This window comes from Aythya fuligula, chromosome 20 (genome assembly GCF_009819795.1).
Source record: "Aythya fuligula isolate bAytFul2 chromosome 20, bAytFul2.pri, whole genome shotgun sequence".
Lineage (NCBI taxonomy): Eukaryota > Metazoa > Chordata > Aves > Anseriformes > Anatidae > Aythya > Aythya fuligula.
In genome coordinates, this window is record NC_045578.1 from 4,990,538 (window position 1) to 5,018,531 (window position 27,994).

At 59.3% G+C, this 27,994-nt stretch overlaps 1 protein-coding gene across 1 annotated transcript; it reads right to left on the minus strand.

Annotated features, from left to right (window-relative positions):
• Window positions 1-1,441: 1,441 nt before the first annotated feature.
• On the minus strand, window positions 1,442-27,865 carry DTX2 (deltex E3 ubiquitin ligase 2). Its single transcript, XM_032200893.1, has 10 exons — window positions 27,827-27,865; window positions 24,669-25,038; window positions 21,883-22,492; window positions 15,965-16,023; window positions 9,904-10,035; window positions 3,764-3,834; window positions 2,974-3,132; window positions 2,710-2,871; window positions 2,315-2,404; window positions 1,442-1,798 (listed from the first exon to the last, which is right to left on the minus strand). The coding sequence occupies exons 2-10, from the start codon at window positions 24,979-24,981 to the stop codon at window positions 1,574-1,576; spliced, it is 1,821 nt and encodes a 606-aa protein (XP_032056784.1). The 5' UTR covers window positions 24,982-25,038; window positions 27,827-27,865; the 3' UTR covers window positions 1,442-1,573.
• Window positions 27,866-27,994: the final 129 nt, after the last annotated feature.

A 27,994-nucleotide genomic window follows, 5' to 3' on the forward strand; every position in this document is an offset into this window, starting at 1 on the left:
AACCCCAACCCCAACCCCTGGGGGCGATGCCAAGCTCGCTCAGCACCCACCTGGGTGACGTGGCACGGGGACACTGAGTCACAGTTTCAGCTGCCAGTCCCTGCCCCGCGGCCACGGGGTCAGCATAGTTGTGGGGTCAGCACTAAAAATAACCAGCGTGGGGCAAAGGAGCTGGGGAGGAACCCACACCGTGGGGCTCGAGGCCCTCGGCAGAGCACGGAGCAGCCCAGGGGCAGGGAGGCTGCGGCTGATTCAGGCCCAGGAGCTGCAGGGAGGGCTCCTGCGTGCCTCCAGCCCCACTCAGCAGGAAATTCTCGCTTTGCGCAGGGCCAGAGCAATTTTCATCTCAATTCTCTGTTTTGTTTGCTGGGACAACACGATCCGGGGATAGAAAGCTGAGCTGTGAGCTAGAAACCTCGTATTTCACAAGCAGGGTGGGAGAAGAACAAACCCAACCCATTTCTGGGCAGCTCCCAGCCACCTACCTGCTGCTTCCAAGGAGCTCCTGTTGTCACAGCATCCCCAGCCCGGCTGCATCTGAGAGCTTTAAAACCCCAAAGCCTTTAGCAGAGGCTGGTGCTGAGGGGGTTAGCCAAGAGGATGCACGCAGCAGACACCAGGGAGAGCTGGTGATGGCTCCCAGAACCCTTCCATTTTCATATTGGTGCTGTGGAAAGAGGCCCCAGCAGGAGGAACACCACCGTGGGAGCACCCAAAGGGCCACGGTGCTCACAGCCCTGCACTCTCGGGAGCAGAGTGGGACCTGTCACCACCCAGTGGCACCAGCACCAACCTGTTTCAGCAGTCACCTCCAGCAGAGGCTTCCCTGGGCACAAAAAGCCCAGCTGCAGAGCTAAGGAGCAGCCCCCAAAATGCTGCTGCTTCCTTCAAAGGACACAGGGAGCCTGCAAGCCAAACCCCCTGGGATCAGCACCCGGTGTCCCGCCCCTGCAGAGAGCTTTGTTCCTCCAGCAGAGCTGAGCTTTCCCTCATTCTCCCAGCTGGATCGAGCAGGCTGGTCCCTCAGGGAGGGATGCAGACAGGGGAGGCAGCCCAAGCCAGCAGGAAGGGTGAAGGCACAGCAGGGACACTCCCTGGAAGTGAGGCGCTTATTGCAACCAAGCAGAGATCCAGGGGCAGGAGGGAGGTGGCTTTGCTCCAAGAGGTGGCTCAGACAAGGAGTGGCAGTGTAGGACAGGCTCTCTTTCCCTTCTCAAGGGATCTGTTGGAGAGCAAGGTGCTCCCCTGTCCCCCCAGGACCACCAGGGCTGGGGTCCCTGGGCTCCCACCTTCCCCAGGGGGTCTGTCACCTCACCACCGCTCCTGCAGCCGGTCCTGGCTTCGGCCACCAACCCTACCTGGAGATGCAATCCCGTTTTCTACAAAAAACAGCCTTCCCTCCAGAAAAAGAGACCGCACAGAGCAGGCAGGAGTCCTGCGTTACAGTGTTATTGCTTAGTGTGACAGGCAGTCAGACGTAGGAACTTAAGGCAACAGGAATAAGTGCACTGGGTGGGCTTCCCAGGCTGGGGGCCCGGAGATGTGCACGGCACAGCCGCCCCCCGACCCCGGCTCATTTCCTCAGGCAGTCCTCGGTGACGCCCTGGGCGGCCAGCTCTGCCAGCACATTGTCCAGGTAGTTGGGGTCAGGGTAGCCGTGGCCGCTCAGGTTCGTGTCCATCTCGGTTTTGTGGTGGATCTCATTCCACACCACTGTGTTGCTCTCGCCGGTGGTGCTGGAGGTGCCCACTGTGAAGATCAGGCGCCGCTTCCAGGCCACCTTCAGGAGCTCCAGGACCTGGATTGGGAAGGAAAAAAAAAAAAAAAAAGGAAAAAACAAATCAAGACTGTCCTTCAGCAGCTAAAGCCACGAAAGCTGCTTGCCAGAAGCTTAACAGCCTAAATCCCTGTCCCTGATGGGAAGAATGATTCCCTGCGCTTTGCAAAACACTGGCACAAGCTGAGGCAAACGGGGCCACCCGCAGGAAGCAGGGCTGGGAGGAGCAGGCAGGCAGAGCTCAGCAGCTGCAAGTGCAAAGCCCTGTGAGGGCAGAGCCCAAGACAGGCTGGGAGGGTTTTTTCCCCAACTCACAGGGGCTTTTGGTTCATAAAGGGCTGAAATAGGGCAAGTCTTTGCTTCTGCACAACTTTGACTGCAAAGATCATCATAGAGGGGCTACAGATGGGGCAGCCTCCAAGAACAGGAGGGTTTGCATCATGTGAACAGCTCCTAGAGCAAACACCGTGCAAATCCACCAGCACAGGGCCCAGAAGACAACCTGAGAAGAGCCACGCTGCCAGCACGATGCCTCACCTTCCTGCCTTTCTCGTTGTCTGGTAGGTAGCAGTAGCGAGGAAAGCCTCTTGCTGTGTAAGGCATCCCAGGGTTGGGGTGCTCGGGGCCCTGCAATAGATAAGACACATTTGGAACACTTTCATCTTCATAAATGACCCCTCGGCAGCAGGATTTAGGATAAGCAGGATTTGACAGGCTCATCTCAGCCCAGCTCTTCCGTGTAAGAGGAAGAAGGCGCTACTGAGCGTAAATTCCTATGGGATGTACCAATATCTGATGGGCACAACCCCAAACCACGCAGCCTGATGATGCTTTCAGAAGAAACACTGGCACCTTCGGCAGGCTGCTCAGTGCTGGGCTGCCCACAGGTGCTGCAGTGGCAGGAGCCGCTCCCAGGAGCACGCTGCACTCACCTGAATGCCTCTGCTGATGTGGTACACGATCTGGATGGTCCCGCAGTCCTTGTGGCCAGGGAGGGACTGGGGGAAAGTGGAGACCTCCATCCTCCCTTTGGGCTGGGTCCCCGTTTTCTCCCCGTAGATGGTCTTACAGGAGGGGCACTGCAGGCTGCCGTCCTGCAGGGGGGGGAGGAAAAAAAAAGCAGGCATCAGAGCTCCTCAGCCGCATCACCAGGACGCGGGGCACGCAGAGCTGGTGGTGCTGGGCCAGCTCAGTACCTTGTTGCCGTTGGAGTACATGGCCAGCACGCAGAGCATGTGGAAGGAGTGCTGGCAGCTCGTCAGGCGCCCGACCGTCTCCGGCTTGATCGCGCTGCACTCGCACGCGTCGCCGTAGCCCGAGGGGGAGGCCAGCTTCTCCATGCAGATGATGCAGTCCTGCAGCCCGGGACAGCAAGGGGACAGCCACCAGGTGGTGTGAGCACGGGCTGGCAGTGACTGACCCACCAAGGAAGCAGCTAAGGATGCTTCAGGAAGAGGTGCCTTCCCCTTCAACCCTTCTCTTTAAGGTTTAAGGGCACAGACGGGTCTCATCTGGGCAGTGCCACCCCACCGCTGCCTGCCTGACAGCACAGGAGGGGAGCCTGCCAGGGGCAAGCAGGAACTGGGGATGGTTTTGTCCTGCTCCTCTACAGAGCAGCTCCAGCACAGGGCTCAGTCTGCGGTTTTTATGAGCAGGGAGAGGAGACCAAAGTCCCTGCTCCACCCCACATCCAGCTCCCAGAGGAGCAGGGAGGCACGGTCAGGGCTACCTGTCACCCACACGGTGCATCCTTTGTCACAGCCCCTGATGGGGACCAGCCACCAGTTCCCACCTGCAGGCTTCAGGAACCCCCGAGGCCTCTCCACCAAGTGCTGGTGGTGCCACCACAAGCAGCAGCACCCAGCACCGGGGGCGGCCAGGGCAATCCTCAGGCACCACCTCAGTTTTCACAGCACACCCCAGGGAAGAGGCCTCTGGGCAAGCCAGGCCTCCTGTTACCATCTTCCCCTCCTCCTCCCCTCTCACCTCATCAGCAGGAGTGCCCTTCAGCTCCTCCAGGTACTTCCTCACCACCGCTTCTGGCTCTGTCAGCGTCGCTGCACAGAGGGGAGAGAGAAGGCAGCAGAAGTCAGACACCAGGAGGCACGGGCAGGGCGAGCCACAAGAAGGGGGAAAAAGCAAGTAACTGGCCAGGATGCCAAGGAGAAAAGCACGGGTTAGAGGGGAGAAAAAAGGCTGCAGCTGATCCACGTGAGTCTCACAAAGGCCTGCCAGCAGTGCAAGCACTCAGATGGGAGAGCCCAGCAGGATGAGCCCCTGCTCGCCCCCAGGATCCCTGCAGGAGGGCAGGAAAAGCCTGGGAGTCGAGGATGTTTGTGCCCCGTGCTGCACGCCTGGGGGCAGCTGGAGCTGCTGTGGTGTCCCCAGTCGATGCCAGCCAGGTCCCAGCAGGGCTTCGTGCAGCTACAATCAAGCTCAGAGACATCTCAGTGGGAAGGAGCACGATGCTGTGTGATGTTAATGGAGAGATTCCCAGCGCACCCAGCTGACACAGGACCTTCCTACACCACAGGTGAGACACAGCCAAACCCTGCAGCTGGCACATCAGGAACAACCTGGCACATAAGGAAAAGCCTGACCATACTCTAAGCATTGAACCTTATTTTGGGTCCAGCAGAACGAGCCTTGCACCCCTCACACAAGACAGGGGCTGTTCTCTTTCCTCCTGAGCTTTCACATCCTCAAATCCAGCAAGACACAGCACAAGTCACAGGGGATACAGAACACATCAGCTCTATAACAGGTGCCCTGCAGTAAAGTGCAGACATTTTCACATTTCCCTACCAATCCTGCCCCCCAAGCACAGCCCAGCTCCCAGGGCAGCGTTCTGCTTCTCAGAGCAGGCCGTGCAGATGCCCCATCCCTCGTTACAGGATTAAACAAACACCACGAGATCCTGGGCTGGGTAGGGCCGAGAGCTCAGCCGTCCCCTCAGCTCCCCACAGGAGCTTCGCTGCAGCCCGAGCACCTCGCACAGCACCCGGCTGCAGCTCCTTACCCGGCCCCAGGCCCATCACGGCAGCAGCCAGGCTCTTCCACCAGCCTGCAAAGGGCAGCACGTGCACGAGCGAGGCCACGGCTCCACCTGGCAGGAGGCAAGAAGACCCGTCACTCGCCATGGGGGCTCCTGGCGCCGCCTGCTCTGCTCCAGACCTGCTGGGGACAGCAGGGAGAAGCAGCAGGGTGGTGGTGGTGCCACCTGGGCAGCTCGGGGAGCAAGGTGGATGCTGACAGAGGTTTGGAAGCCCTGAGCAGCAGTGCCCAGTTCCCTGGGGTCGCGAGGATGCTGTGCTCCTGCATTTCCCCAGGGATCTCTGCTCTCAAACACAGCTCCCAGTGCCTGCGCTTTAGCACGGAGATGGACTCACAGCTGCCACGCTCACAGGCAGGCAGCATCAGTGCATCTGGCACAGCATTTATTTGGCACAGCATTTATCTGGCACAGCATTCCCACATGCAACAGCTGGGCAGCAGTCCTGTGCACGTGCCTGTGCACCCACAGCTCACCCCGGCAGCTTGTTTTTTCCCCCCAAAGAAGACAGAGGGATCACAAACGCTGCCTCTGCAGGTGAAGGAGCTGTGTGTGGCCAGACAGCCCTCCTGGAGCCAGCACCACCTTCCTGAGCTGTTCTGCCTCCCAAAAAATTAAAGCAACCTCTGCCAGCAGCAGGAAGGGGTGGGTGCTGCTTCCCAGACACCCACCCCTCACGGTGCCAAGGTGGTGAAGCAGAAGGAGAGGACAGAGGAGCTTCTTGCAGGCACACCTGGATGGCCCAGACCCTGCACCAGGGAGGATCAAAGAAGCCCTGTGCTCACCCAGCTGCAGAGGTGGGTGAGATGCGAGCAGGGAAGGCACCTTCTCACTGCAGACCAGCAGAGGAGAGAGGCAGAAAGCTAACACGGGTGGAAAGTCATTTAGCTAAGGGAGCCTGATAAACATGGCCTTGGACTCTCCTCAATGAGCACGCCATCGTTAAGAGGTGCTGTTTGCAGAAGGGGATTCCTGGCAGTCCTGAAACGCTCGGTTTCCGGCAGCGTGAGCAGGACAGAGGCACGGCCAAGCACGCAGCACAAGAAAACAAACCCACAACGTCAAAGGATGCTCCCCGAGAGCTGGCGCCAGGCAGGAGCTGCGTGATGGCTCAGGGGCCGTGAGCTCACCGTCCTGGAGACCCTCAGCCAGGAGGCTGGGAACAGGATACAGCCACCAGTAAGGCAGTCACGGGAACTTGGAAACAAGGCCTTTCCACCTCAAGGACGTGCCAAGATCCCCGAAAAAGGATTTCCAAGAACTGCCACAAGAGCAGGAGACAAACAGGAGCCCGGACAAGCCCTTGTTTTCCAGCGCTCGGGCCAGGAGAGCAGCAGCGCCAGGAACTGCTCCAAGGTCTCCTCACGAGCACCTCCTGGAGAGCCCTGTCTGCTCGCCTCACCACTTTTAAAGGTGACAAATGAGTCCCCAAATCCTCCCTGCTGGAACCTTGCTCAGTTGCAGTGGATGAAGAGGAGGCAGCAGGAAAAAGCCGCACAGGGATGCGGTCAGCCTGAGCTCAGGCCGTGCCTGCAGCCTCCCAGCCGAGCTCTCCACGATGTCCCTGCCCCAGGTAACAAACATCACGGGTGGAGGTCGGAGCCAGGCTCTGGTTTCTACACACAAGAAGCCTTCACCATCACAGGGCAGGCAGAGCCTTCAGCTTCTGCCCTGCTGGTTGTGGAGGAGGCCGTGAGAACAGGGCTTGCTGCTACCCACAGCTCCTTCCACCTCCCCAAGCACCTCTCACAGCCACCGTGTCCTCATTCCCGAGGATTTCCTGCTGCCCACCAGACCCTCCTCCAGCCCGCCTGCTCTCCCTGTTGAATTCCCTTCCTCCAGAGCAGCTCAGAGAAACAAACAGGCCGCGTTCATCCACACCAAATCAAGAAAAAGGTGACAAGAATCATGGCACAGAGCTGGGCAGAGTCTGGGGGGTGCAGCAGGGGGTTGGGGCAAAGCACACGGCATCAACCCCTCACCAACAGGGATGGGCACAGAACTGGGGCAGCCCTACAGCCCTCAGACCTGTGCCTGACGGGTTTGTGGTGTCACACCCCTGATGAGGGGGCAGAAAGCACCCCGATCCCATCCCTTGGTTGGGATAACGCTGGTGCACTTTGATCCAACACAAATATTAACAAGGCAGACCTGGGAACACCAGGAGCTCCAGGAAAACCCGTCCCCAGCTGCAACCACTCGAGTGCTGGCCCTACAGAAGCAGCTCGATGCTGATACCAGGTTTCCAGCAGTTTTACAGCCCATGCAGCCGTACCCCAAGGAGCAGCGTGCCCAGCCAGACACCCCCCACCTGCACAGGGAGCCGGGATGCAGCCACGGCACGAGCAGCAGGCTTCTGAGCCAGCATCACTCCCCCAGCAGGCCCCGTGTGCTGCAGGAACGCCTCCAGCCCTTTGTTCTCACCATCCCCTGGGACCAAAGCCTGTCCAGGCTCCAGTTTGCAGGGTGTAGATAATAAGCTGCTCGCTGAACCAAGGGCTTTCTACAGGCAGCGTTTAGCAGATGTGTTTTGGGTCCTTGCTCAGCAGCAGGAGCATCTCCTGCTGTACCCCAGGAGCCGTGTGGGTGCAGCACGGGGTTGATTCCCCCTGCAGGGCAGGCAGGTTGTTCCTAGCTGGCACCAGGGACCAGCACCCAGCCCTCACCACATCTACCCTCTGTCCCAGCAAGGGCTCCACCTACCGGCCTCAACCTCAAAGGAGATTTGGTGTTAAAAAAAGGAAGATTTCTCCCCTTTCAGCAGTTCAGGAGAGCCAAATGAGCAGCTGTGTTATTGCAGCCTGCCTCCCCCAGGAGGCCCAGCACTGGATGTGCCATCGGTGGCTGCAGGACAAGGACACGCAGGGAGCCACGTGCAGGCACTGACAGGGAGTTTCCTACACCCACAGCGCTCACCCACACCAGACATCACTGCCAGAGCAGCAACATCATTAACGAGCCCCAATTAGTGCCTTTGTTGAGCATAACCCAGGCATTCAGGAGGCTGGCTGCCATTCTATCAACACCACCCCAACCCACATGCGGGCAGACCGGTGCACAGGTTCACTGCTGGGAAGTTTGGGGTGAGCTCCTAGCGATGTGGAAGTCTGGCAGAGAGGTGATGCAGAAATTCAGGCCACACAATGGGCCCCAACTCTGCCTGTTACAGCTCCAGGGTGTGTGAAAGGTCAGAGCAGGCTGACCACAAGTCGGGCTCACCAGTGGTGCTGCAGCACAGCGCTCCTTAGCCAGGAGGGCACAGATGGAGCTTGCTCCCACATGGCACCGAGACCTTCCTCATGCAGGCATCTCGCACTCAGCACCCTGCAGGAGCAGCATCCCAGCCCCCAAGGGCAGCCCTGCTTCCTAAAAGACAATTTAAGAACTAAACCAGGAAAGCTCCCTCTCCTCACAGTGCTGGAAGTGGCAGAGCAGGCAATGCCCCCTCCTCTGCTGCACACCCTGAGCAGGATGGGGGCCAAATCCTGCCGGCTGGCAGGAGCCACACGGTGCTCCCAGCACCCACACTGCCCCTTCCTGCCCATGTTCTCCGCTCCCTGGGTTTCTGCTCCTCATCCCTGAGGTTTCCCGGCCCCAGCAGGTGGCATTGCTGAGCCGCAGCAGGGCGCTGACACCCAGCACAGCTCCTGCTCGGTGAGCCCCACGGCCGGGGCTGGTGCTGGGCTGCACAAACACAGAGCTCAGCAGCCTCTGAGCGAGCCTGACCTCTGGCCAAGCTGCAGGCACCGTGCAAGAGCCCCTGGTGCTGTGCCAAGCACCAAAGAGCCTGCACCTCATGCAGGAAGATGTGCTGCTGGGCTGGCACATCTGTGACACCCCCTCTGCTGGCAGGGGGCTTTGGGACACCAGGACCGTGTGTTTGTGGCCTCACCTCGCCATAAATGCTGCCAGCTTTGTGGCACTGACCTCCAGCAGTCCCTTTCCCATGTGGCTGTCCACCTGCACAGCCCTCACCCTGTCACACCGACACCAGAGGGTTTTTTTGGTACCCCAGCAGCCAGCCCCCGAGGCACAGCCCCCGTGCAGCCCCTCTGCCTCCACCTCCACTCAGTTCTTCTCCTCCACCTCCTTTCTCCTCGCTCCTCCTCCTGCTGCTGCTGCTTCTCCCACCACCCTTTCTCCTCCCTCCTCACACATCCTACTCCACACTTGCTCTCCCTCCTTCCTGCTGCTTCCATCTCCTCCCCCCAGCTCTGTCCCCGATGCATTTCCACAAGACTCCTCCCTGCACATTGAATTCTTGGTTCTTTAATTCCCAGCTCTCCTCTCCCCCTTCCTACCTCCTTTAGAGGACTTTGCACCTTGGAGTCAGTGCAGGGAGGAGGCTGACACAAGGAGCAAGGTAGGAACACCAAGGAACCAAGACATCCAGGTGCCTCCTCTCCTCCACAAGGCTCCTCCTGCCCAGGAGCAGGGACAAAGGTCCTGCCCTGCAGGTGGCTGTGCCTGGCAGGGAGCTGGGGTGGCCTGCTCCCTCCTGCCCGAGGCAGGTGGGGATGACAAACACACCCCAAGGTGGCCCCGAGTGCCCTGCGTGACTCAGGGGCTGCTCACCTGGGAGATCCTCCTCTGTTCACCTCCTCTGCTCACCTCGTGACTCAGCAGTGACGAGCCAGACCTTCTGCCTCACAACAGCCCTTCTGGAGACAGCAGATGGATAAATGCTGTCCTTGAGGGTTGCTCGGCTCCCAGGCTCGTCCCAGCAGTGAGTCAGGGAAAGTCCTGGTACATGGAGAGCTGAGAGGGACCCCGGGGAGATCAGAGAGATCTGACATGCACAGGGAACAGCCAGGCTGCTCCAGCGACTGATGGAAACAGGCAGAGCTTCCGCAGGACAAGGTCTACTTTATCATCTTATTTTACAGCCTGGCAGAGACCATGCAGGCCAGAGAAACGCCTTGCTTCTTCCCTCCGTGGGACGAACACCCCCAGTCAGTCGGAAGAGCCGAGAGGGTCGGGGCGAGAGCCGAGAGGAAAGGAGGGAGGCAGAACAAGTGCAGAGAGATAAAGAGAAGGAGATGGAAGCAAATATCAGAGTTTGAGCAGGAACTACCTTTCTTGGACACTTTCCTCCCCTCCTTAACTGAGCTGTGTTTTTTAGTGGCTTTATGGGAGCTGGCAGCTTGCGGCACACAGGTGAGGTGCACGGGGAGTCCAGCGGCTGACATCAGAATAGCCGTCATGCCTACAGCGGGTACGAGATCAACATGCAGGAAGGAAACAACGGGGAGACACATTAAAAAAAACTTCAATCTTTCAAATTAAAAAAAAAGATAAAAACAAAACAAAACCCAAGCCCTTGATTCAGAGATCAAACACCCGAGAGGTGAGGGGGTCGGAGTCACCGCAGAGACAGGATCCAGAGGAATTCAGCAAAAGGAGCTCGGGCAGCAGATTGAAACAGGGAAATGCAGGCACCCACTGAGCTGGGGTTTGGGATTCCTCTCTGCCTTGGCTTTAGGGCTCCTCAGGTGTTTCATGTCTGTCGTGGTGCAGAGTCCTCCAGCTCACCGAGCCCCGTGGGCAGCGCTGCCCCAGGGATCTGCGGTTACCTGTAAGCCCTACAGCTCCCGCTCGGCTGCTCCCCCGAAAAGCAGAGTGTTTCAAAGGCATCACCCCAAACTAATCCCCAGAGAGCAGCTTTAGGGCCTGCAAAGCCTGCAGCTGGGCCAGGCAGACTGGAGCTGCCCACCTTGGGCCCTGAAGGAGCCCCATCCAACTGGGCTCCGTTTTCTGCTGGACCCCAGCTACAGTTTGAGCCCGAGGCTTCTCTCCCTCCCAGCCAGCACCGAGCAGCGCTGTGTTCACTGGATGTGGTTTGTTAAAGCTAATGAGTCATTAAGAAGGACAGACATTCCTTGGAGGTAGAACCGGCACACGAAGAGCCACCAGGCTGGTGATGCTGATCTGGCACGATGTTAGCCCGAGAAATAGACCCTATAACTGGCCTGTAATGCTTGTGGGGTGGCATGCTGCTCCTAAATACATGTTCCACGGAGCACCCACTTCAGCTCCTCTAGGAAGAGACCTCCTCCTGCTGCAGCTAAAAAATAATTCAGAGATGCAGACTGACAGGAGCTGAAAGCCCAGCTTACCTCAGAGCAGCCTGTGCAAAACCACCTCCTAACACTAAGGAGGTTCTTGCCAGCATCCCCAGATGCCCACGCAGTAGCTCATGGCCAAAACCAAGTTACCAAGGCTTCTCGAGCCCATGTTCTACTGGGTTGGGAAAGGAAGCTAGAAAAGCAAATGCATTTATTCAGGACAAAACGAGGAGCCTTGCCCACACATGGCTAAAAACGGAGTTAGGAGAGGAAGCAGCCAGCTCTGTGGGAGCGTTAACTGGTTGCGTATTTCAGGCAGAAAAGGGTGTTAGGAGCCCACACCCTGTAACTAGAAACCCCCCCATGCAGAACTGGTGCGAGTGCCCCAAGCACAGCCACCCCCTGCAGCGGCTTCACGTGAGCCCCGAGCACAAACCCCACAAAGTGCCCAGATCCCTTCTCGATAGCAGAGTCAGGTGCTTCTAGCACAGCTCTCCTACGAGGCCCGAAGACTTCCAGAGAGACAGAAAGGATTTCGCAAGACGGGGTAAGGAGCAGAGATGCAGCAGTTTGCCCAGGGTTGCCCAAGGCCCGTTGGCAGAGCTGGTCTGGCCAGCAGACGGCGTGGCTCCGTGACACGTCGCCCAAGCACGCGCCTCCTGCTCGGAGGGAGGCTGCAGACAGCAAGAAGCCAAACCTTCACAGCACCGACGGCTCCTGGTCCGACTGACACCATGGCAATGGGCACCAGACACACGTCGTGGTGCCAGAAATTATGGGGGAAGGAAAGCAGGGCAGGAAAACAACCAGCAGGAGAGTTAGCGATGCACAAGCAGCAGGGGAAGCAGGTCTTTGAGCAATCCCAGCCCCACCTGACGGTTATAGGGTCTGTGATTCAGCACCAAGGAGAAAAATCCCTCCCTCCATGAGCTCCTGGCAAGGCTGGCACCAGAAGATCAGGAGCACGAGCTCACAGCACATCCATGGACTTCCCCAGGGAAGCAGGGAACTGAGCGGGTAGCCAGCACCCCAGCAGCAGCACACTGCTCTCAGCAGGTCCGGCTGAGGAAACCCCCAAAAGGCAGTACGAGACAGCACAAGCATCGGGGGACCAGCACGAACACCAGGTCCAGAGGTTTCACCATCAAAACCACCTCCTGCAGGTCTCAGTCCCCAGCCCAGGCTGCTGCCTGCTCTCGGCCCCACTAAGCCAGCTGTCCTTTATCACTTCCAGGAAGCCTGGGGCTCACTGATCCCATAAAAATAGGAGCAAAACTGAGCGCCTGCAGCCCACAGACTGCACCAAGCTGCCACCCCTGCACGCCAGGCAGGGACTTTGGTCTGTGGGAGCCTCACCCCACTGTGGCCATAAAGCACCGTGCCCGGCCTGGGGCAGGAGCAGGGGGTGAGGTGAGGCTGCAGGGCAAACCCAGGGGCTGGGGGGGGTTATGGCCACCCCCACACAGCTGCTGGGTAGGAAAATGCAGAACTGGAGCTCTCTGCTGAGGAGATCAATGCCAGCTTGCTGGTCTAACACGCAGAGTCCATAAAAACAGACACAGGAGGGGCTGGAGGACTGGCCTCAGACTGCACAGGGGACAAGACGCCTCCTTCAAACATTAGGAAGGGTGAAGGAGGCGAGGCACAGAGCCCCCGAGCCCAGCTACCTGCCAACACAGCCCTGCCCATCCCCTGAGCAACTCGTCTCGAGTTGCCTGTCAGCACCATGAGTCACTGCAAAGGAAATAAACGTTTATTTCGGGAGGCCTCTCTCGCTTCAGGAGTTGAGGGCATCCACAAGGCCATGCACGCATACAGGCAGGTCAGGTGTGGGGCCAGGAGCGCTACCCCCAGCCAAGTATCCCCCTGGAACCAGCACACAACTGGTTATTTTCTGCTTTTACCTCCTGCTGCCTTCAGGGACACGCCATGAATCATCTCCTTCTGCAGCTCTACAGCAAGAGAGCATTCAGCACGGGGCTGCTCCCGTGCTACAGCGCTCCCCTGGCTCATCTCACAGCCCAGCAGCGATTCCTTCGGTGCCAATACAGGACAGGAAGCCTCAGCATGCAGCAAGCCTCCCACGAGGCTTGACAGGAGTCAGCAGTGAGGGATCTCCCCGCATCCAAGCCTTCCAGGGGACAGCACCTCCACGCAGCGCCAGACACCACCCCTGCGGGCTGGATCTCCACCTCTGACCTGGGGACGGCTTTAATTCAGTCACAGACATCAGTGGAGCTGTGTCAGGAGCAAGTTGGGCCCTGGATGAAGCCCACCTGAAGGCACAAGGGCCGTGCTGCAGCAAAATAAGCCTGCCCAGAGCAAGTCTGTGTGTTCCTGCAAGAGCTCCTGCTGCTCGCTGGCCACCCCCGGAGCTCAGGAAATACAACGACTGCCTCTTCTCTTCCTCAAAGCGTTCATTCGGCTGCAAGTGCAGTGTCAGCAGCGCTCCTTGGGGCGGAATTATTTCTGCTGCAGCTATGACAACATCCGCCAGCTTTCCTTAGCCTCCCGTGAAGTCAGGCACTTCTGTAACATCCTGGACCACAGCCGAGCATGGGGAAAGCACCCTTACCTAATGCTGAGAGCCCCCACCAGGCTCCTACTCACACCCAGCCCTGTGTGCCCCTCCGGTCACCCTTCTGGCTGCTGAGCTGGGCTTACAGACCTCAGACTCACGTCTGCTTTGTTCCAGCTCGAGGTTTAGGCAGGTGGCAGGAAGGGCAGAGCTTGCCCTCAGGTAGCCTGATGTCTCGGGGAGGGAAGCACTGAGAGTTTGCACAATTATACCCAGCAGTTTTCATGGTGAGTATATCCCCAAACACCTCTAGGACCCACGTTAATAAGGAACACTCAGCTTAATTTGACACAAAGCTCACTGCCACAGGTCTCCTCTGGCAAATTGTGTATTAGCACAGTTTGGGGGGCGGGGGAGACAAGTTTCCACATGCACCTCAAAGCAAAAAGGTAACAAAGCCAGGACAAAACCCGATTCTATATGTAAGTTTAAGCCAGCTTCACAATTTCTGGGTTCTGGAGCCGTGCTGCTGGAAGATGTGGGGTTGCAGAGTCATGAATTGCTCACCCAAACCCCCAGGCACCCATCACACAGAGCCTGCCCACCCCCCCCACTGGTGCTGAGCACAGCTGTGCAGTGGGACTGGGGGAGAAGGGGCCCAGCCCATCACAGAATAACCCCAAAATAAGCATTTCCAACACCATCCCCCAGATCTGAAATCTGAACCAACCAGCGCTTGCCAGAAGAGGTCCTAGAAGCAGAGATCAGAGGGGGAGGAGATGTGCCTGAAGACCCAGCCAGCTAAAACCCCGGTAAAATTTGGCCTTGTTACCACAACCTCACTGCTTGCTTTTTACCATAATCACTCCCAGACATTTATTTTCCTTTCACTCGCTAATTAACTCATCCAGACCTTCCCTCTGCTTCTACTTCATTTTAAAGCCAGACAAATGCAGGTTTCTCTCCTCCCTTGCAGCTCCGACATGTGCTACACCCGGCAGGGAGCAACCCAGGGCTGATCAGAGCCGTGTCCTACAGGCTCAGACCCCAAGGACATGCTGTCCCTGGGGGCAGGTGATGCTCTGAGCCCTCAGCAACTCAGCACACCTCCCGGGGAGCTGCAGGTCCAAGGATGAACAGTTTTTATCCTTTGCATCCCCAGCCTCCAACAAGAGCAGAGCCGATTACAGCTTCACCTTTCCATTCTGGCTTAAATGGTGCCAGGTGGGTGATTTTATGGGGCTCTTCTGCAGCCTTGTAGGTCTAAAGGTGGCACTACAGAAGGGCTGTGCATGTTCACCTCTCCCAAGATCCCAGGAAGACTCGCACATCCAAAAGGAGGTCACAATTAACAGGATTAGCGCAGCCTGGATTCAGCAGGGCTCCCTGGTTCTTCACTGTATTTACCTTGCTGTGATTAAGGAACTAATTACACAGCCCGTGCTAATAGCCAGGGGATGAAACGGAGCTTTCATGAGCAAGGTGAGCCCTGCCCAGGTCATCCATCTAGGCAAGGTGTGAGCTCAGTGCCTCACCTCGTTGCCACATATGCGGATCTGCCAGCAGGGAGAGGGACTGCGTGCTGCCTGCTTTTTGGGGACCTGCAAAGTCCCCAAAGTTTGGGGATCTTCTGTGGTTTTAGCACTGGATGACCAGAAACTGCAGCCCCAGGGGGGTGTTTGGAGGCAGGGCAGAGCCTGGCACCTAGCAGGGCACCAGCCACCACCACTTTGGCTAGAAAGAGGCAGTGGCCACTTGTCAGAGTGAGCCCAACTGCTTCTGTGTGCTCAGGAGCTGAGCTCAGCACCCAGGGAGCTACTGACCTGAACAGACCACGCGTGGACAGAGCAGAGAGAGGGTTAGGAGACACTCAGGGTGTTAGTAGATGCTCTGTTGTGTCTGAAACAGGCACAGCAGCCCCCAGAAAATACCACGTGCCAGGGCTCTTCCACTCACCTACCCCAGCTTGCTGACCACCTGAGCCTCTGTAATAAATCACCCCAAACAACCCCCTGCACCATCCTGCACTGCAATTTTCCTCCTCAGAGGGAAAAAAAAAAAAAAACAGGAAACACAAACAGCAGCCAGCACACAGCCTGGCCCACGTGCTCCCCTGTACTATGAAAACAAGTACCAAACCTCCAAATAGACCCCCAAAAAACAGCTCCTGATGGGCTACCTATAAAGCACAGGGGCAGAGAAGTGCTTCAGAGACTCACCCCCAAGCTCCAACTGCCCCTCTCCTGCTCCTGCACTAGGAGGGTGCTGAGCTACAGCCTCAGGGGCTGAGCAGCATCAAGACCTCACCTCAGCTGGGATGGGAGCACAAAGCCCCAGGATTGGCACCAGTAAGAAAAGCAATTACTAAGGTCTGACCCTCCCATCCCCTCTCCACTTTGCCTTTTCTACCTTTTGGCTTAAAACTTTTCCACTGCTAAAAGTATTTCAGAGATACTGCAAACTAAAAAAAAAAAAAAAAAAATAGAAGCACTATGGAAAAGTAGAAGACTTGCTTGTGTAACCCTGAAGAGAAAGCAGAACAGAAGCGTTACCTGCCAAAGCCTGGTTCACTTTGCTGGGTTTGGACATCTTGACCGGCAGGTTCAGGGCACTGGGGAGAGAGCAGAGACACAGAGACATCAACCAGCACAACCCAGACACTCCAAGGCCAATTCAGCATCCCCCAAGGCCCTGGGTATATCAACGGGCTCTAATTGCCCAGATGGGACTCACCTGGGACCCCCACCCACACGTCCTTCACCCACTGGTCCAGCTGCTGTATTTAGGGAGCCCACCCCAGCCAGAGCTCTCTAGGTTTGGTCTTCTCCAGTTTTGTCCTAAGCACAACCAACTTGTGCTATGAGCAGGCACGTAGCCAGGAGCTGCCAGAAGGCAGCAGAGAACCTTAAAGCTTCCCGGTGACTCGCTCTCACAGCCAGAAGAAAAAACACCCCCAAAGCTCAGCCCCTGGTGCTGTGTGAGGTGTCACAGCTGCACCACCCCACAGCTTTGTAGGACAACAGGTTGCCAAGCCCCATACGCCACCCGCTGTCTCAGAACCCTCTCCGTGAGCTGCCCCCATACCCAAACCAGCCCCAAGGACGGGGTAGGTCCCTCTCCTTGGCCTCCCGAAATTCGGCAGCGCCGCATCCCCACCCCCCCCTACCTGCTGCTGCTCGGAGCAGGTCCCTGCACAGGCACCGAGCTCCTGAAGGCAGCCCCCAGGGCTTGGTGCTGCTCCGACAGCCCGGCTGCACGGGACTGGGGCCTCCAGACCTTTAAGAGGTCCTGCAGGCTGCAGAGGTTTCCCTTCCCTCTCTCAAAGGCTGTGGTTTCCCCTCGTTTGCCCCTAATTTTGCAACGTTTTCACGTGACGCAACGGGCTGCTTTCGCCGCAGCTTGGCTCCAGCCCCGCTGGCAAATCCTCCCCTCGATTTCGGGGGGCTGGAAGCAGGCACCGTGTCCCCTCTTTGCCACCTTTTTCTTCCCCGATTCAGCTCGTTCATCGCTTTTTCTCACGGATTTTTTTCTCCCCTCCGTTTTCCAGCAGAAACCCCCCAGGGTTTGGGCACCCCCAGCCCAGACACCAAAAAGTCTGTGCTTTGCTGTCACCCCCCAGGTGCAGCAGCCACCGGGGTGCCTTCATTTCCCCTTCCCCATGGAAATAAAAACCCGGCAGAGCACGGACAGGGCTGAACCCTCCGTGGGATCCTCCCAGGGGCGCACAGAAGGGCTGGCACGCGGGGCGCAGCAATGTATGACGTGGGACCCAGATCCTTGTTATTTCACAGAATCACAGAATTTCTGGGTTGGAAGAGACCTCAAGGTCATCGAGTTCCTCAAGGTCATCGAGTCCAACCTCTGCCCTAACACCAACAGTCCCCACTGACCCATATCCCTCAGCTCTACATCTCAGATGTAGATGATCTACATCAACAAGCCCAGCTCCCTCAGCCGCTCCTCGTAGGACTTGTTCTCCAGGCCCCTCACCAGCTTCGTCGCCCTTCTCTGGACCCGCTCAAGCACCTCGATGTCCTTCTTGTAGCGAGGGGCCCAAAACTGAACACAGTACTCGAGGTGCGGCCTCACCAGAGCCGAGTACAGGGGGACGATCACCTCCCTAGCCCTGCTGGCCACATTGCTTCTGATACAAGCCAGGATGCCGTTGGCCTTCTTGGCCACCTGAGCACACTGCTGGCTCATATCCAGCCGACTAGCCACCAATCCTCCTGCACCTGCAGAAATCCCTGGTGAGATCGAGGGAAACCCACGCTGCCCAGGAGGGTTCCAAGCCACGGCACACGGGAGGAAGCAGCATTGCCACGCCACAAAAGGGGCAGAAATGCTCCTCCAGGCTTGAAAAAGGGTTTTTTGGAGGAGGAAGGGGAAAGGTAACAAAGGGTATTGCCACACAGTCTCACACGTGTGGTGCCTTGCACCTGAGCAGCCTCGCCTGCAGCACGAGCTGCCTGCAAGTAGCCCTTCAGCTCAGACCCGAGGCGCTCCGGCACCCCACAGCTTTTTGGGAGAGGTTCCTCCGATTTGGGATTTGAAATCCCTAACCGGTGGTAGGGATTTCACAGGCTGTGAGGGCTGAGGCTGTGGAGAAAGGGGCACAAAGCAGGACGGCGTCCTCAGGGATCCGGTGAGAAATTCCTGGCGAAGGGAGGTGGCTGGCAGGAGCCCAGAGGCAAAGCCTGGCAGCTTCTTGCTTCCCCAGACCTTCGGCTGCTGCAGCAGCGGTGAGGCAGCGAGGCGCAGGACCGGAGAGGTGGCACTTTGGTGGCCAGATCCGAGCTGAACAGCCCCATGTGGGATTTCCTCACGGGGCAGGGATGGAGAAGTCCCTATCAGCTTCCCAACAGAGCCCGTTCTGCCTTCTCTCCCCCCCAAAAGCTGCATTTTCCTGTCTTTGTACCCCCCGAACAAGCAGCCAACGCGTCCCTAAGGTCCCGCCCTGCCTCAGAATCACACACGTGTGTGCCCAGGGCTCTAACCCCTTCCAAGGAAAACCTCCCGTGATGCTAACAGTGGCCACACCAGAGCTTTTCCCCTCCCTTCGTTTTGAAGAAGACATCAGGACCTAAACCAAGCCTCTCCCCCCCCCCCCCCAAGGACCTTCTTTTCTTGCGCCGCACGCGGCTGCGTCGATCCATGGGGCTCGCTCCCGGCACCAGGACGAGGAGTGACAAAGGGGTGGGGACAAGTCACAATGGGCCTGCCCAGGGCTGCGGGGGGGCACAGACCCCCTCGGTCTGCTGGTCTGCTGCTGGGCAAGAGGAGCTGAAGGGTACAGAGGAGGAGGAGGAAACACCCTGCCTGGGGTTTGGTCCCTGGGGCGCATCTCCTGACCCGACAGCGTGCTGAGCACGTGGGAGATGTGGGGTGGTGGCACTGGGCCCCGCTGAAGAGCACCCTAATACAGCACAGCTCCCCTCCCAATTCTTCAATGCAATAAAATTTCCCCAGCCCAAGCCCCCTGCCTTATCTGTGGGCAGGAGCTGGACGCGCACCCACGGCCACGCGAGCCCAGGGAGCTATAGCAGGGATTCTCCTGCCTGGGGCACTGATTTTATTCCCCCAAAAACCGCTTCCTGCAGCTTTCCTGCCCTCGTACCCAGCAGGACACCCCTCGGCAGTGCCCTTCTGTGCCAGGAGCCCACAGGTGGAGCTGGGCAGCACCCTGAGGCACAGCCCCCACCACCACACGCTCCGTCTGTGGCTCCGAGCGCAGCCTGCAGAGGAGGCCGGGCTCGTTATCTGCCCGCAACACACGGGAGGAAACCCAGGCACCAAGAGGCAAAACAACCTGCCCACGGTTACTGCACCTTCCTGGCTCTGCTGCTAACCTACAAACGTCTGTTCAGGCCTCGGCTCGCTCCAGGCCACGCTCCCCTCTGGGTTTTGACCCTCCTGAGAGCTGGGGGAACGGAAGCCGCAGCTTTTGGTGCCCCAGCTCCACCAAGGGGAAAATGCTTCCTGGTGCTGCCCACCCTGGGGCTATGCCCCCTGCACTTTAGGAATAACCTCGCGGCCACCCAGGGAGGCAGGCAGCTTCCCAGCAGGAGCTCCTCCTCTTTCTCAGCCCTGCAGAAGAGAGGTTTTCTTCTGTGCTGCCTCTTTCAGCCGCGTTTCCTCCTGACCTGGGTGTATTTACCCAGGTGTGTATACCCAGGTGTGTGTAACCGCCTGGCTTTCAGTTTCCAGCAGCGTTTGAGCCGCCAGGAACAGCTCGGCTGCAGCGAGGCAGGGGCTGTGCTGATGAGCAGCCTGCCAGGGGTGCTGCGGGGCACACTCAGCACAACCTTTATTAGACAGCAGAGAATCCCCAGCCAACCCCACTGCTCCCTTCCCCGCAGCCCAGGCCTTGCTCTGGCACTGCTGCTCCTTTTGGTGTGAGCTGTGGCAAGGGCCAAGGAGCTTCTGAGTGCCACCAGGCTGCTGTGCAGGTGCCCTTCCAGCCCGCAATTCAGCCGTCTCCTCTCAAATCCCCGGGGCTGGACAGGAGCTAGCTGCCACTTTGCTGCCTTTTCCAGTGAAATGGAGGTGCTGGCAGCCAAAAAGCCATTTCCAGGGCCAGCCCGTGCACCCTGAGGCCATGGGACAAGGTTTTGTCCCCACACAGGGCTCACACTGCCAGCTCCGTGCCCGAGCACCGACCCCAGGACCTGCGCATCCCAGGCAGGATGAACCCCAGCAAAGCTGCGCACTGGGCACACAAACCCTTCCTGGGGTAATTAGCGCAGGGTAATTAGCACCTCGCCTCCACAGCCACAAAGCTCCCCACGCAGCGAGGAGGAAGCAAGCAGCCCGAGGGGGCAAGGCAGGGACCCCGGTGGACGCGGTAACTCTGGAATGTTCCGGGTTTCAGAATTAAATGAAGCACATTGTGAGGGCGCGCTGCTCAGGTTTCCCCTAATTCGCAGAAATGAGGGTATTTGCTGCTGGAACAGGGCTCCACGAGCCTGGGAACGTAACGCCAGCCAAGAGCACAGCAGCCCTGCAGTATTTCCAGCTCCCGGCATGGAAAGCAAGGGGGAGAGCCAGCTCCAGCTGGCGCCGGGTCCCCTTCACGGACTGGAAGACAGAGATCATCCCCCTGGGTGCGTTTGTCTGGCAGGGGAAGGGACAGAGCCCGTGGGAAGGTATCGCTGCAGGGCTCCACATCCCCGCTCAGCACCCAGCACCTTATCAGCTCCAGCAGGAGCCCTGCAGGGCAGCCCCAGCAGCGTTTTGCTTCTTTTGGGCAGCTCTCCCCACCCCGAGAGGCACCCGGTGAGCCACACGGGTGCTCTGAGTGCTCTGGGGCTGGCACAGAGAGGCACGGGACGGCTGGGAGCTCTGCAGGTCGTCTGGTCCAAGCCCCTGGCCAAGCACGGCCACCTGAGCTGCCTGCACAGGTCCTGTCCTGGCTTCTGGAGATCCCCAAGGAGACTCATCAAGGGAGCGAGGCTCCAAGTCTCGCTTCGGATACAAACGAGGTTCAAAATAAACTTGTGCTGCCTGCAATTAGCACAACGAGCCTCCACCGCCCTTCTGGTCTCCTATCTGTGCATCTCCCCGGGCTGGGACAGGTAAATCAACCCTGACAAGTTTGCCTCTGCTTTCTCAGACGCTCAGTGCTGCAGCGCCTGGCTTATCCCTAGCAAATTGTGTGCGCTGCTCTCCACCCCGACGGGGTTTACAGGCAGAGCCCTCACTGCGGCCTCAGTTTGATGAGATTGTAGCCAGGAGATGCTCAGGGCACGCCTCATCACCAGCTCTCGGGAATAAGTCAGACCCCAAAAGCTAGAAAAAGCCTCATGTGCAGAAGGAGTTGGGACTGAAAGGTTATTTGTGAATATCCTGCTTGGTTTGGGGCTCAGAGGCCAACCCTACAAGGCAGAGGGAAGGGCCACTCTGCGAGGGAGATGCTGACAGCCCCGGCTGGAGCTGCTGCCCCCCAGTAAGAGCACTCCTGTCCCCTTTGTTCTCATCAGAAATGTCTAACGTGGACTGCCTAACTGTGTCAGAACGTGGGAGGTCCCGGCCACACGCAGCGAGTCCTGCGGGGCCTCCTTTGGTGGGGAAGAGCTTTGAGCGGGGCCGTTTTCCTCCCCACATTTGCCGTGCATTTTGAATTCAATAGAAGTGTTTGCAAATCCCCTTTTCCTTCAGTCTGCCCTCAAAATTGCTGTCAGACGAACAGCAGCCCTACCAACCACCTCGGTCTCCTCCAGCCTGCAGTATCTCCACCTGCCCGCTTCCCCCAGCAGCTCGGGGGACTTCCATGGCTGACAGGGAACAATTTCGAGCAGGAGGAGAGAGAAAACAGAGGGGAAGCTTCCTCATCTACTGGACACAAGGGCAGGAAGATCTCCCTTTTAGGGAGAGCACCCTTGTGAGATCCCCTGGGGCAGAGAGGTTCCTAAACGAGGACCTGAGCACAGCGGGGCTCTCGGACAGGCACACAGATGAACGGGGGCTGTACCTGACTCCGTTGGGTGCAGCCAGTCCCGTGCTGGGGCCCCCAGCTTGAGGCAGAGCCCAGGTGCTCTGCGCGCTGAGTCTCGGCGTCGCCCTCGCCGCGGACAGCGCGGCTTTGTTGTAGGGCACGAAGCTGGAAGAACCCGCGGCCGTCGTCCTGCCGGAGAGCTGCTGCGCGGTGGCGGCGGAGGAAGAGGAGGAGGAGGAAGAGGAGGAGTTGGGGAAGTTTGTCACCGAGTGGCGGTACCGCGTGGTGATGGGGCCAGTCCCCCCGTTGAGCCAGCACTGCTGGCACGAGCAGCCCAACCCCGCGTGGCCGGGGGCCGAGGCGGCCGTGGCGGGGTACGGGGAGTCCAGGCGGCGCTGCACGCCCCGGCGGAACCTCGTGGTCTTGTTGGTCTGCACCTGGGCCACCAGGTCGACGTCGTAGTTGTAGCCGAAGGGCGCGAGGTCCACCCGCTGGTGGTTGGTGGCGCGGGCTTGCTCCAGCACCTCGCAGACGCTCATCTCGTAGGGGGACCAGCCGCCTTCGTCGTTCTGCCACTCCCAGACGATGCCCTGCCCGGCCGCTGAGCTGCCGGGGAAGAGGTGCCTGCGGACCGCACGCATCGTCCCTGGGGGGAGAGGGGAAAAAAAATCAGAGTGAGCGGAGAACTCGGCGATTGAATTATTGAATTATTATTGAATTGAATTATTATTGAATTGAATTATTATTGAATTGAATTCTTTCCCTGCCTCGTTCCTACACGGGCTAACGGGAGGCACAAATGGGCTTCCTCACCCCAGCATGGGATGAGCACAGGGAAAGCAGCGCCCCCGAGCCCTCTGTCCCCTCTGTCCCTCATCCAGGTCTGAGCGCGGGCTGGCAGCGGGTTCAGACGCTGCGGGGAGGGCATGAAGGAAGGGGAGAGGATCTACACCCCGACACACCCAAGCACAACGGCGCAGCAATCACAGATGCTTCGCTGGTGTTAAAAAAAAAATCAGGCTGAGGCACAGATCTGGTAAAAGAAAACCTCCCACGGCCTTGACGACGGAGTAACTATAGAGACACGGCACTGCCAGAGCTCTGCAGAAACGCCCGGGCTGCACGCCCACCTCCTGCTGCCCTGCGAGGGTCTGGGGAGTGGGTGAAGCCCCACAAGGGCAGGAGGAGGATGTCAGAGAGAGGAAGGACAGGGCCGGCTTCTCCAGGCTCCTGCCTGCCGGGAGGAACAGCCAGGAAGCTGTGGAGAGCAGCTGCTCGCACACAAAGGGCAAGGAATGAAAGCAGACACGCTGCTCTGCGAGGCTGCTCTACGGCAACAGCACGAGCTGGAGACCCCCAGGGGTGAAACGAGGTGTCAGAAGGCCCAGCAGGACTCATGCCAGGCAGTCCCCAGCCCTGCTGGCCGGTCAGAGGCTAAAAGCAGCGCAGGGAGGACGCCAGGAGCTCGCAGGGCACCCGAAACTTTTAAGATCTCCAAACAGCAGCGGGGAGAGGAGCCCACAATGAAAGCGAAGGCAGGAGCTTCTCAAAAAACATCCCCCTTCCTTCCCCCGGGGCTGGCAGGGAAGCTGGCATTCCTCTCCCGGGCGGGCAGACAGCTGTGGCGAGGGGACAGCTCCTGCTGCTGCCTCACATCGCTCCCAGCTTCCAGCTGAGCTGCCCGGAGCAGCAGCTGAAGCCTGCAGCTAATCCTGTCCCCACGCCCCCCCTGCACAGCTGTCGGTGGGACACGGCCCCGTGAACACTGCCTTCCTGTTATTCTCCCTGGCTTCCTGTGAAGAGCCCGTTTGTCTGTCTAATAGCTGATGAGCAGAGCACAACGGCCTGTTTTTATTATGATTTTTTTTTGCTCCGTTTCAAGATTTTCCACGGGGATGTTTCCCGCAGAGCCGCTTTGCTCCAGAGCATGACAAAGCTCAGCTGGCCGCCCGCTCCGAAAGGGTCGTGCTTAAGGCAGGGCCCTGCAGAGAGAGGAGGAGGAGGCTTTGCTTAGAACCGGGCCGTGAGGAGGGGATGTGGCAGCGTTTTCAGCACTCAGGCTGAAGAACCCAGAGGAAACTTCAGCCCTTGAAGAGCCCCGGCCCTAGCGGGGCTTCCAGGCCACGCCGAGCCCGAGCTGGCAGCACCCTCCCCACGAGGGCTCCTCCCCGGCACTGCCCTAGGAAAAACCAACCTCGGGGTGACGGGTGAGCTCTGAAGCTCCAACAAAAACACGGATGCAGCTGCGATGAGCGCTCACCACTCCAACCACTTCCCTTTCCTGCAGGATCTGTCCGGCCCTGCAGCTGGTTCGGGGCGCTGCTCACTGCCTCCCTCAGCTGGCACTGCCAACCTCTGAAGCTCTCTGGGAGGTTTGGGCAGTGCGGTAAAAACCTGGCTGAGTCCTGGGGTGGTGGGAGAGGAGCTGGCAAAGGGGGAAAAGCAACGCAAAGAGGATTTTCTACTGGTTTGGGGTGCGTAACGGAGGATCTCCCTGGATTTTTAGGGGGTGAGAGCACGCATTCTGCCCCTGCTTCCTCAGCTCCAGCTGCTCACAGCACAGCTGGAGCAAAAAGAGGCCGGGAGTCATCGCGGCGTGTCCTCAGCCACCTCAGCAGAGCCGAGACGAAAGTGAAAATCAGGCCTCAGCCCTGCGATGAAAACCAGCCCGCCCCTGCCTCCCCGGGAGGAAGCGAGAGAGCCTGGGGCAGCAGCAGGGGGGGAGGGAATTTTCTGCGGTGGCGTGCGGGGGTCTCGGGGCAGAGCCTTTTTGGGAAGCCAGCTCGGCACGGCCCCACAGCACAGGAGGGGAGCTCCCTTACCTGTGTCCTGTCGGAACTGCGTCAGGCTGGGGATGTCGATGACGTAGGGGGCCAAAACGGCGTCGGCGTGGCCCAGCGGGATGCTGCTGACCAGGCTGGACCCCGACCGCCGGCCCTTCTGCTGAGCGGCCTGCAAAACCTGCTCGATGTAGCTGCAGACGTTGCCTCGGTATGGCCTCCAGCGCCCGAATTCGTCCTGCCATTCCCACACCGCCACCGCCGGGCTGCTGCCCTGCCCCGGGACGGAGGAGGAGGAGGAGGGGGCTCCGGACGGCCCGGCCACGCTGCTGCCTGCTCCCTGAGCCGCTGCCATGCTCCTGTCTCGGGGCTGGGCACGCAGCCGGCCTCACACCATCTTCTTCTGGGGGATCTGCGGCGAGAAAGAGCACGGGGAGATGAGAATGATGCCCCAAATCCAGCCCGCCCCGAACCCAAGCCGCACAAGTTGTTTATAGGGAAGCGAGCTCAGCCTTTCACAGATGAGCACAGGGGAGTGGATCAGCCCCAAAACCCTCTGGTCGAGGGCAAACGAGGCACCAGCACCCACACCACGCCAATGCTAATGACTTCTTCTGCTAATCTGGAGCAAGAGCTCTCTGGAAAGACTCTGCTTCCGACCCCAGAGCCGCCACAGACCTGCCTAAAGCCAATCTGCTCCAAGCCACTGCTCAATCCCTTAAGGGATGATTTGGGGAAGAGCAGAGAGGGGCAGGAGCCTTAAGACACCCCGATAAAGACACAAAGGACAGCGACTAAACCCTAACGACCAGCCCTAACTCCCAGGGCAGGCACAGGATGCAGACACCAAAGACCATCGCCACTCTTAGCCCCTAGGGGACCTAAAAAAGCAGCCCCAAAGCCATCGCGGGGTGTCACCCACCGCCACGGGGACACACAGGTTGCTCTCCCCCCCAAGATCTCGTGCTGCTGCCTGCTCCTCCGGTCCTGAGCGCCCCCGGGGAGCTCTGAGCTCCCTTCCCATCACGGGGAGAGGTGGCTGGGCAGGGGGTGGCTCCCAGAGGAGGATGCCATCTGAACGCCGTCCCTGCCGGCTGGGGGAAGATCCCACGCCCCGCAGAGCGTCCCGGCCGTCACGCTGACGGGGCTCGCTGGCTTAAAAAAGGAAAGGGAATAAAGAGAGCACGGAACAGGCGCGCCCACACGTCTGCGTTTCGGAGGGGAAAGCGATGCTTTCTCCAGGAATTCGCTGCCGAGGCGTCGGAGCTGCTCTGAGGCTCCTGCACCACACCCCCAGCTCCAGCGGGGTCGGGGACGGATGGCTCAGGGTCACTGCCCAGGTCCCCGCGCATCCTTTTTTTGGCCGTGACGCCTTCTCCCCACCCCACAGTGCACGGGGAGGGGGGATCTGGCTGCTCAGAGCGCCGAATTTAACCGGGAGGTGTCAAAGCTGACACCTGCCTCCGCCCGTGCGGCTTCCAGGCCAGCACGTCCACGCTCCACCTGGAGCAGCGTGCGTCACCGCGGGGCTCGGGGCTGCCCAACAGCTCCCTGTGCGCAAGCGGAGAGGTTTAACAACACTGTCTTCCCCCAAAATTGTTGCCAAATGTTCGTCTGCAGAGCCTACAGCCGCAGGGGGAGGAGGCTTTTTTAGGGAGCCAGCAGCTCGTTTCCCTTCCTTCCTGAGGCACGGCAGCAGGAAACGGAGAGGAGAGGAGAGGACAGGCACCGAACGCCACCTCCTTCGCGGAGAGAGTTGCAGGAGCCACACAGGTCCTGGAGCTGGGGCAAACACCAGCGAGAAGAGGCCTCGGGCTGCGTTTGGGACGCCTGCAGGAGCCACTGCAGCCCCCTGACCCTGCTCGCCTGCTGCCCCAGCTCCTTCCTGGCTCAGTCCCCTGAGCAGCCAGAGGTCCCCCCAACCACTCAGGGCAACGTTCACTCATTGAGCACCCCCAGCTCCAATTATAAATCCCACAGGATTTGTATTTAAGCCCCAAACACGACCAAAATCCAACAGTTGAAGACTTAAATACCCACACCGACTACCCTCTGCTTAGGGGGTGATTTGTAACTGGGGTCTGCTCGGTTTGACCCAAAGTTCCAGCACAAACACTGGGAGGCGCAGGTGGGGGCGAGAGGGATTAAAGAATCCTGGAGACAAATGTAATTCTCAATGCCCCGTCCTCAAACGGGAATTTACTTTACTTTAAATGCGGGATGTTAAAATTCACAAGCCTGAAGTGATTTCTGAAAACCCCAAGCCCCACTTTAAGTTTCTGAAGGGGAATTGCCAGCGCTGTTAGGGACCGGAGCGATGGGTGAGCTCGTGCCACAGTTGGAAGGAAGCCCTCGAGCTGGGCTGCGGTTGCAAAACGCATCTGAAAAGTCACCAGATGGGTCAAACTGACTCCTCAGCAGGCTGTTCAGAAAAAGGGGGCGCCCAGAGGGGATTTGTTAGGGGCCACGAACACCAGGTGAAGGACGGGACTGCAGGGAACCCACGGGGACGAGAACACAACACCCAGGGAGGCAGCGGGGCTGAACGAGCCCGGACCCCTGCGATCCTATAGCACCGTAACCCCAAAAGGAAACCGGGCAGCACCCCACACCCCCCCCAGCACCAACACAGCAGCCGGCAGCAAGCCAGGAGGGAGTGCCCAGCACGGGAAAAGTGAAACCTGGGCTCTGTCCCTTCCAAACAACCTCCAAGAAACCTCCCAGAGCGAGGAACCACCCGGGGGGCACCCATGGGGGCACCCAGCACCCTCCTGGGGGGCACCCAGAACCCCTGGGACCCCCGCACCCCCCCGGGGCACCGAGAGCCGGGGCTGCTGCCCCTCAGTGGGGCTCCCTCTCGGCCCCTCTGCCCCCAAACCAAGCGGGCAAGCGGCGGGGGAGGCAGAAATGCGAATTAAAGGGTGTTTTTTGAAGAAAACGTGCGTTTTTTAAAAGGGAAACGGCGCCAGGGCGGCTCTGAGGCGCTGCCCGCCCCGACCCACCAAGGCCTCAGGGGGCCTCAGGCGGCCCGGGCCCGGTCCCCGCCACCCCAAACCCGGCCCCGGGGCCCAGGGGAGCCGCCTGCCGGCCGGGCAGACCCTCAGCCCCCCGCCCGCCTCCTGCCGCCGGCCCCGAGCCCTCTGAGGCCCTGCCAGTCCCGGGGCCTGTCCCGTACCCGCCGTCCCCCCCCCGCACCTCACCGTGGCTCCCGGCGGCTCCCGGCGCTGCCGCTTCCCGGCCGGCGGCGCTGGCACTGCGCGTGCGCGGCGCGGGGCCCGCTGGGAGATGTAGTGCGGGGGCGGGGCGGGAGGAGGAGGGGGCGGGGCCAGCGGGGAGGGGAGGGGCCAAGGGGTGGGGGATGATAATGG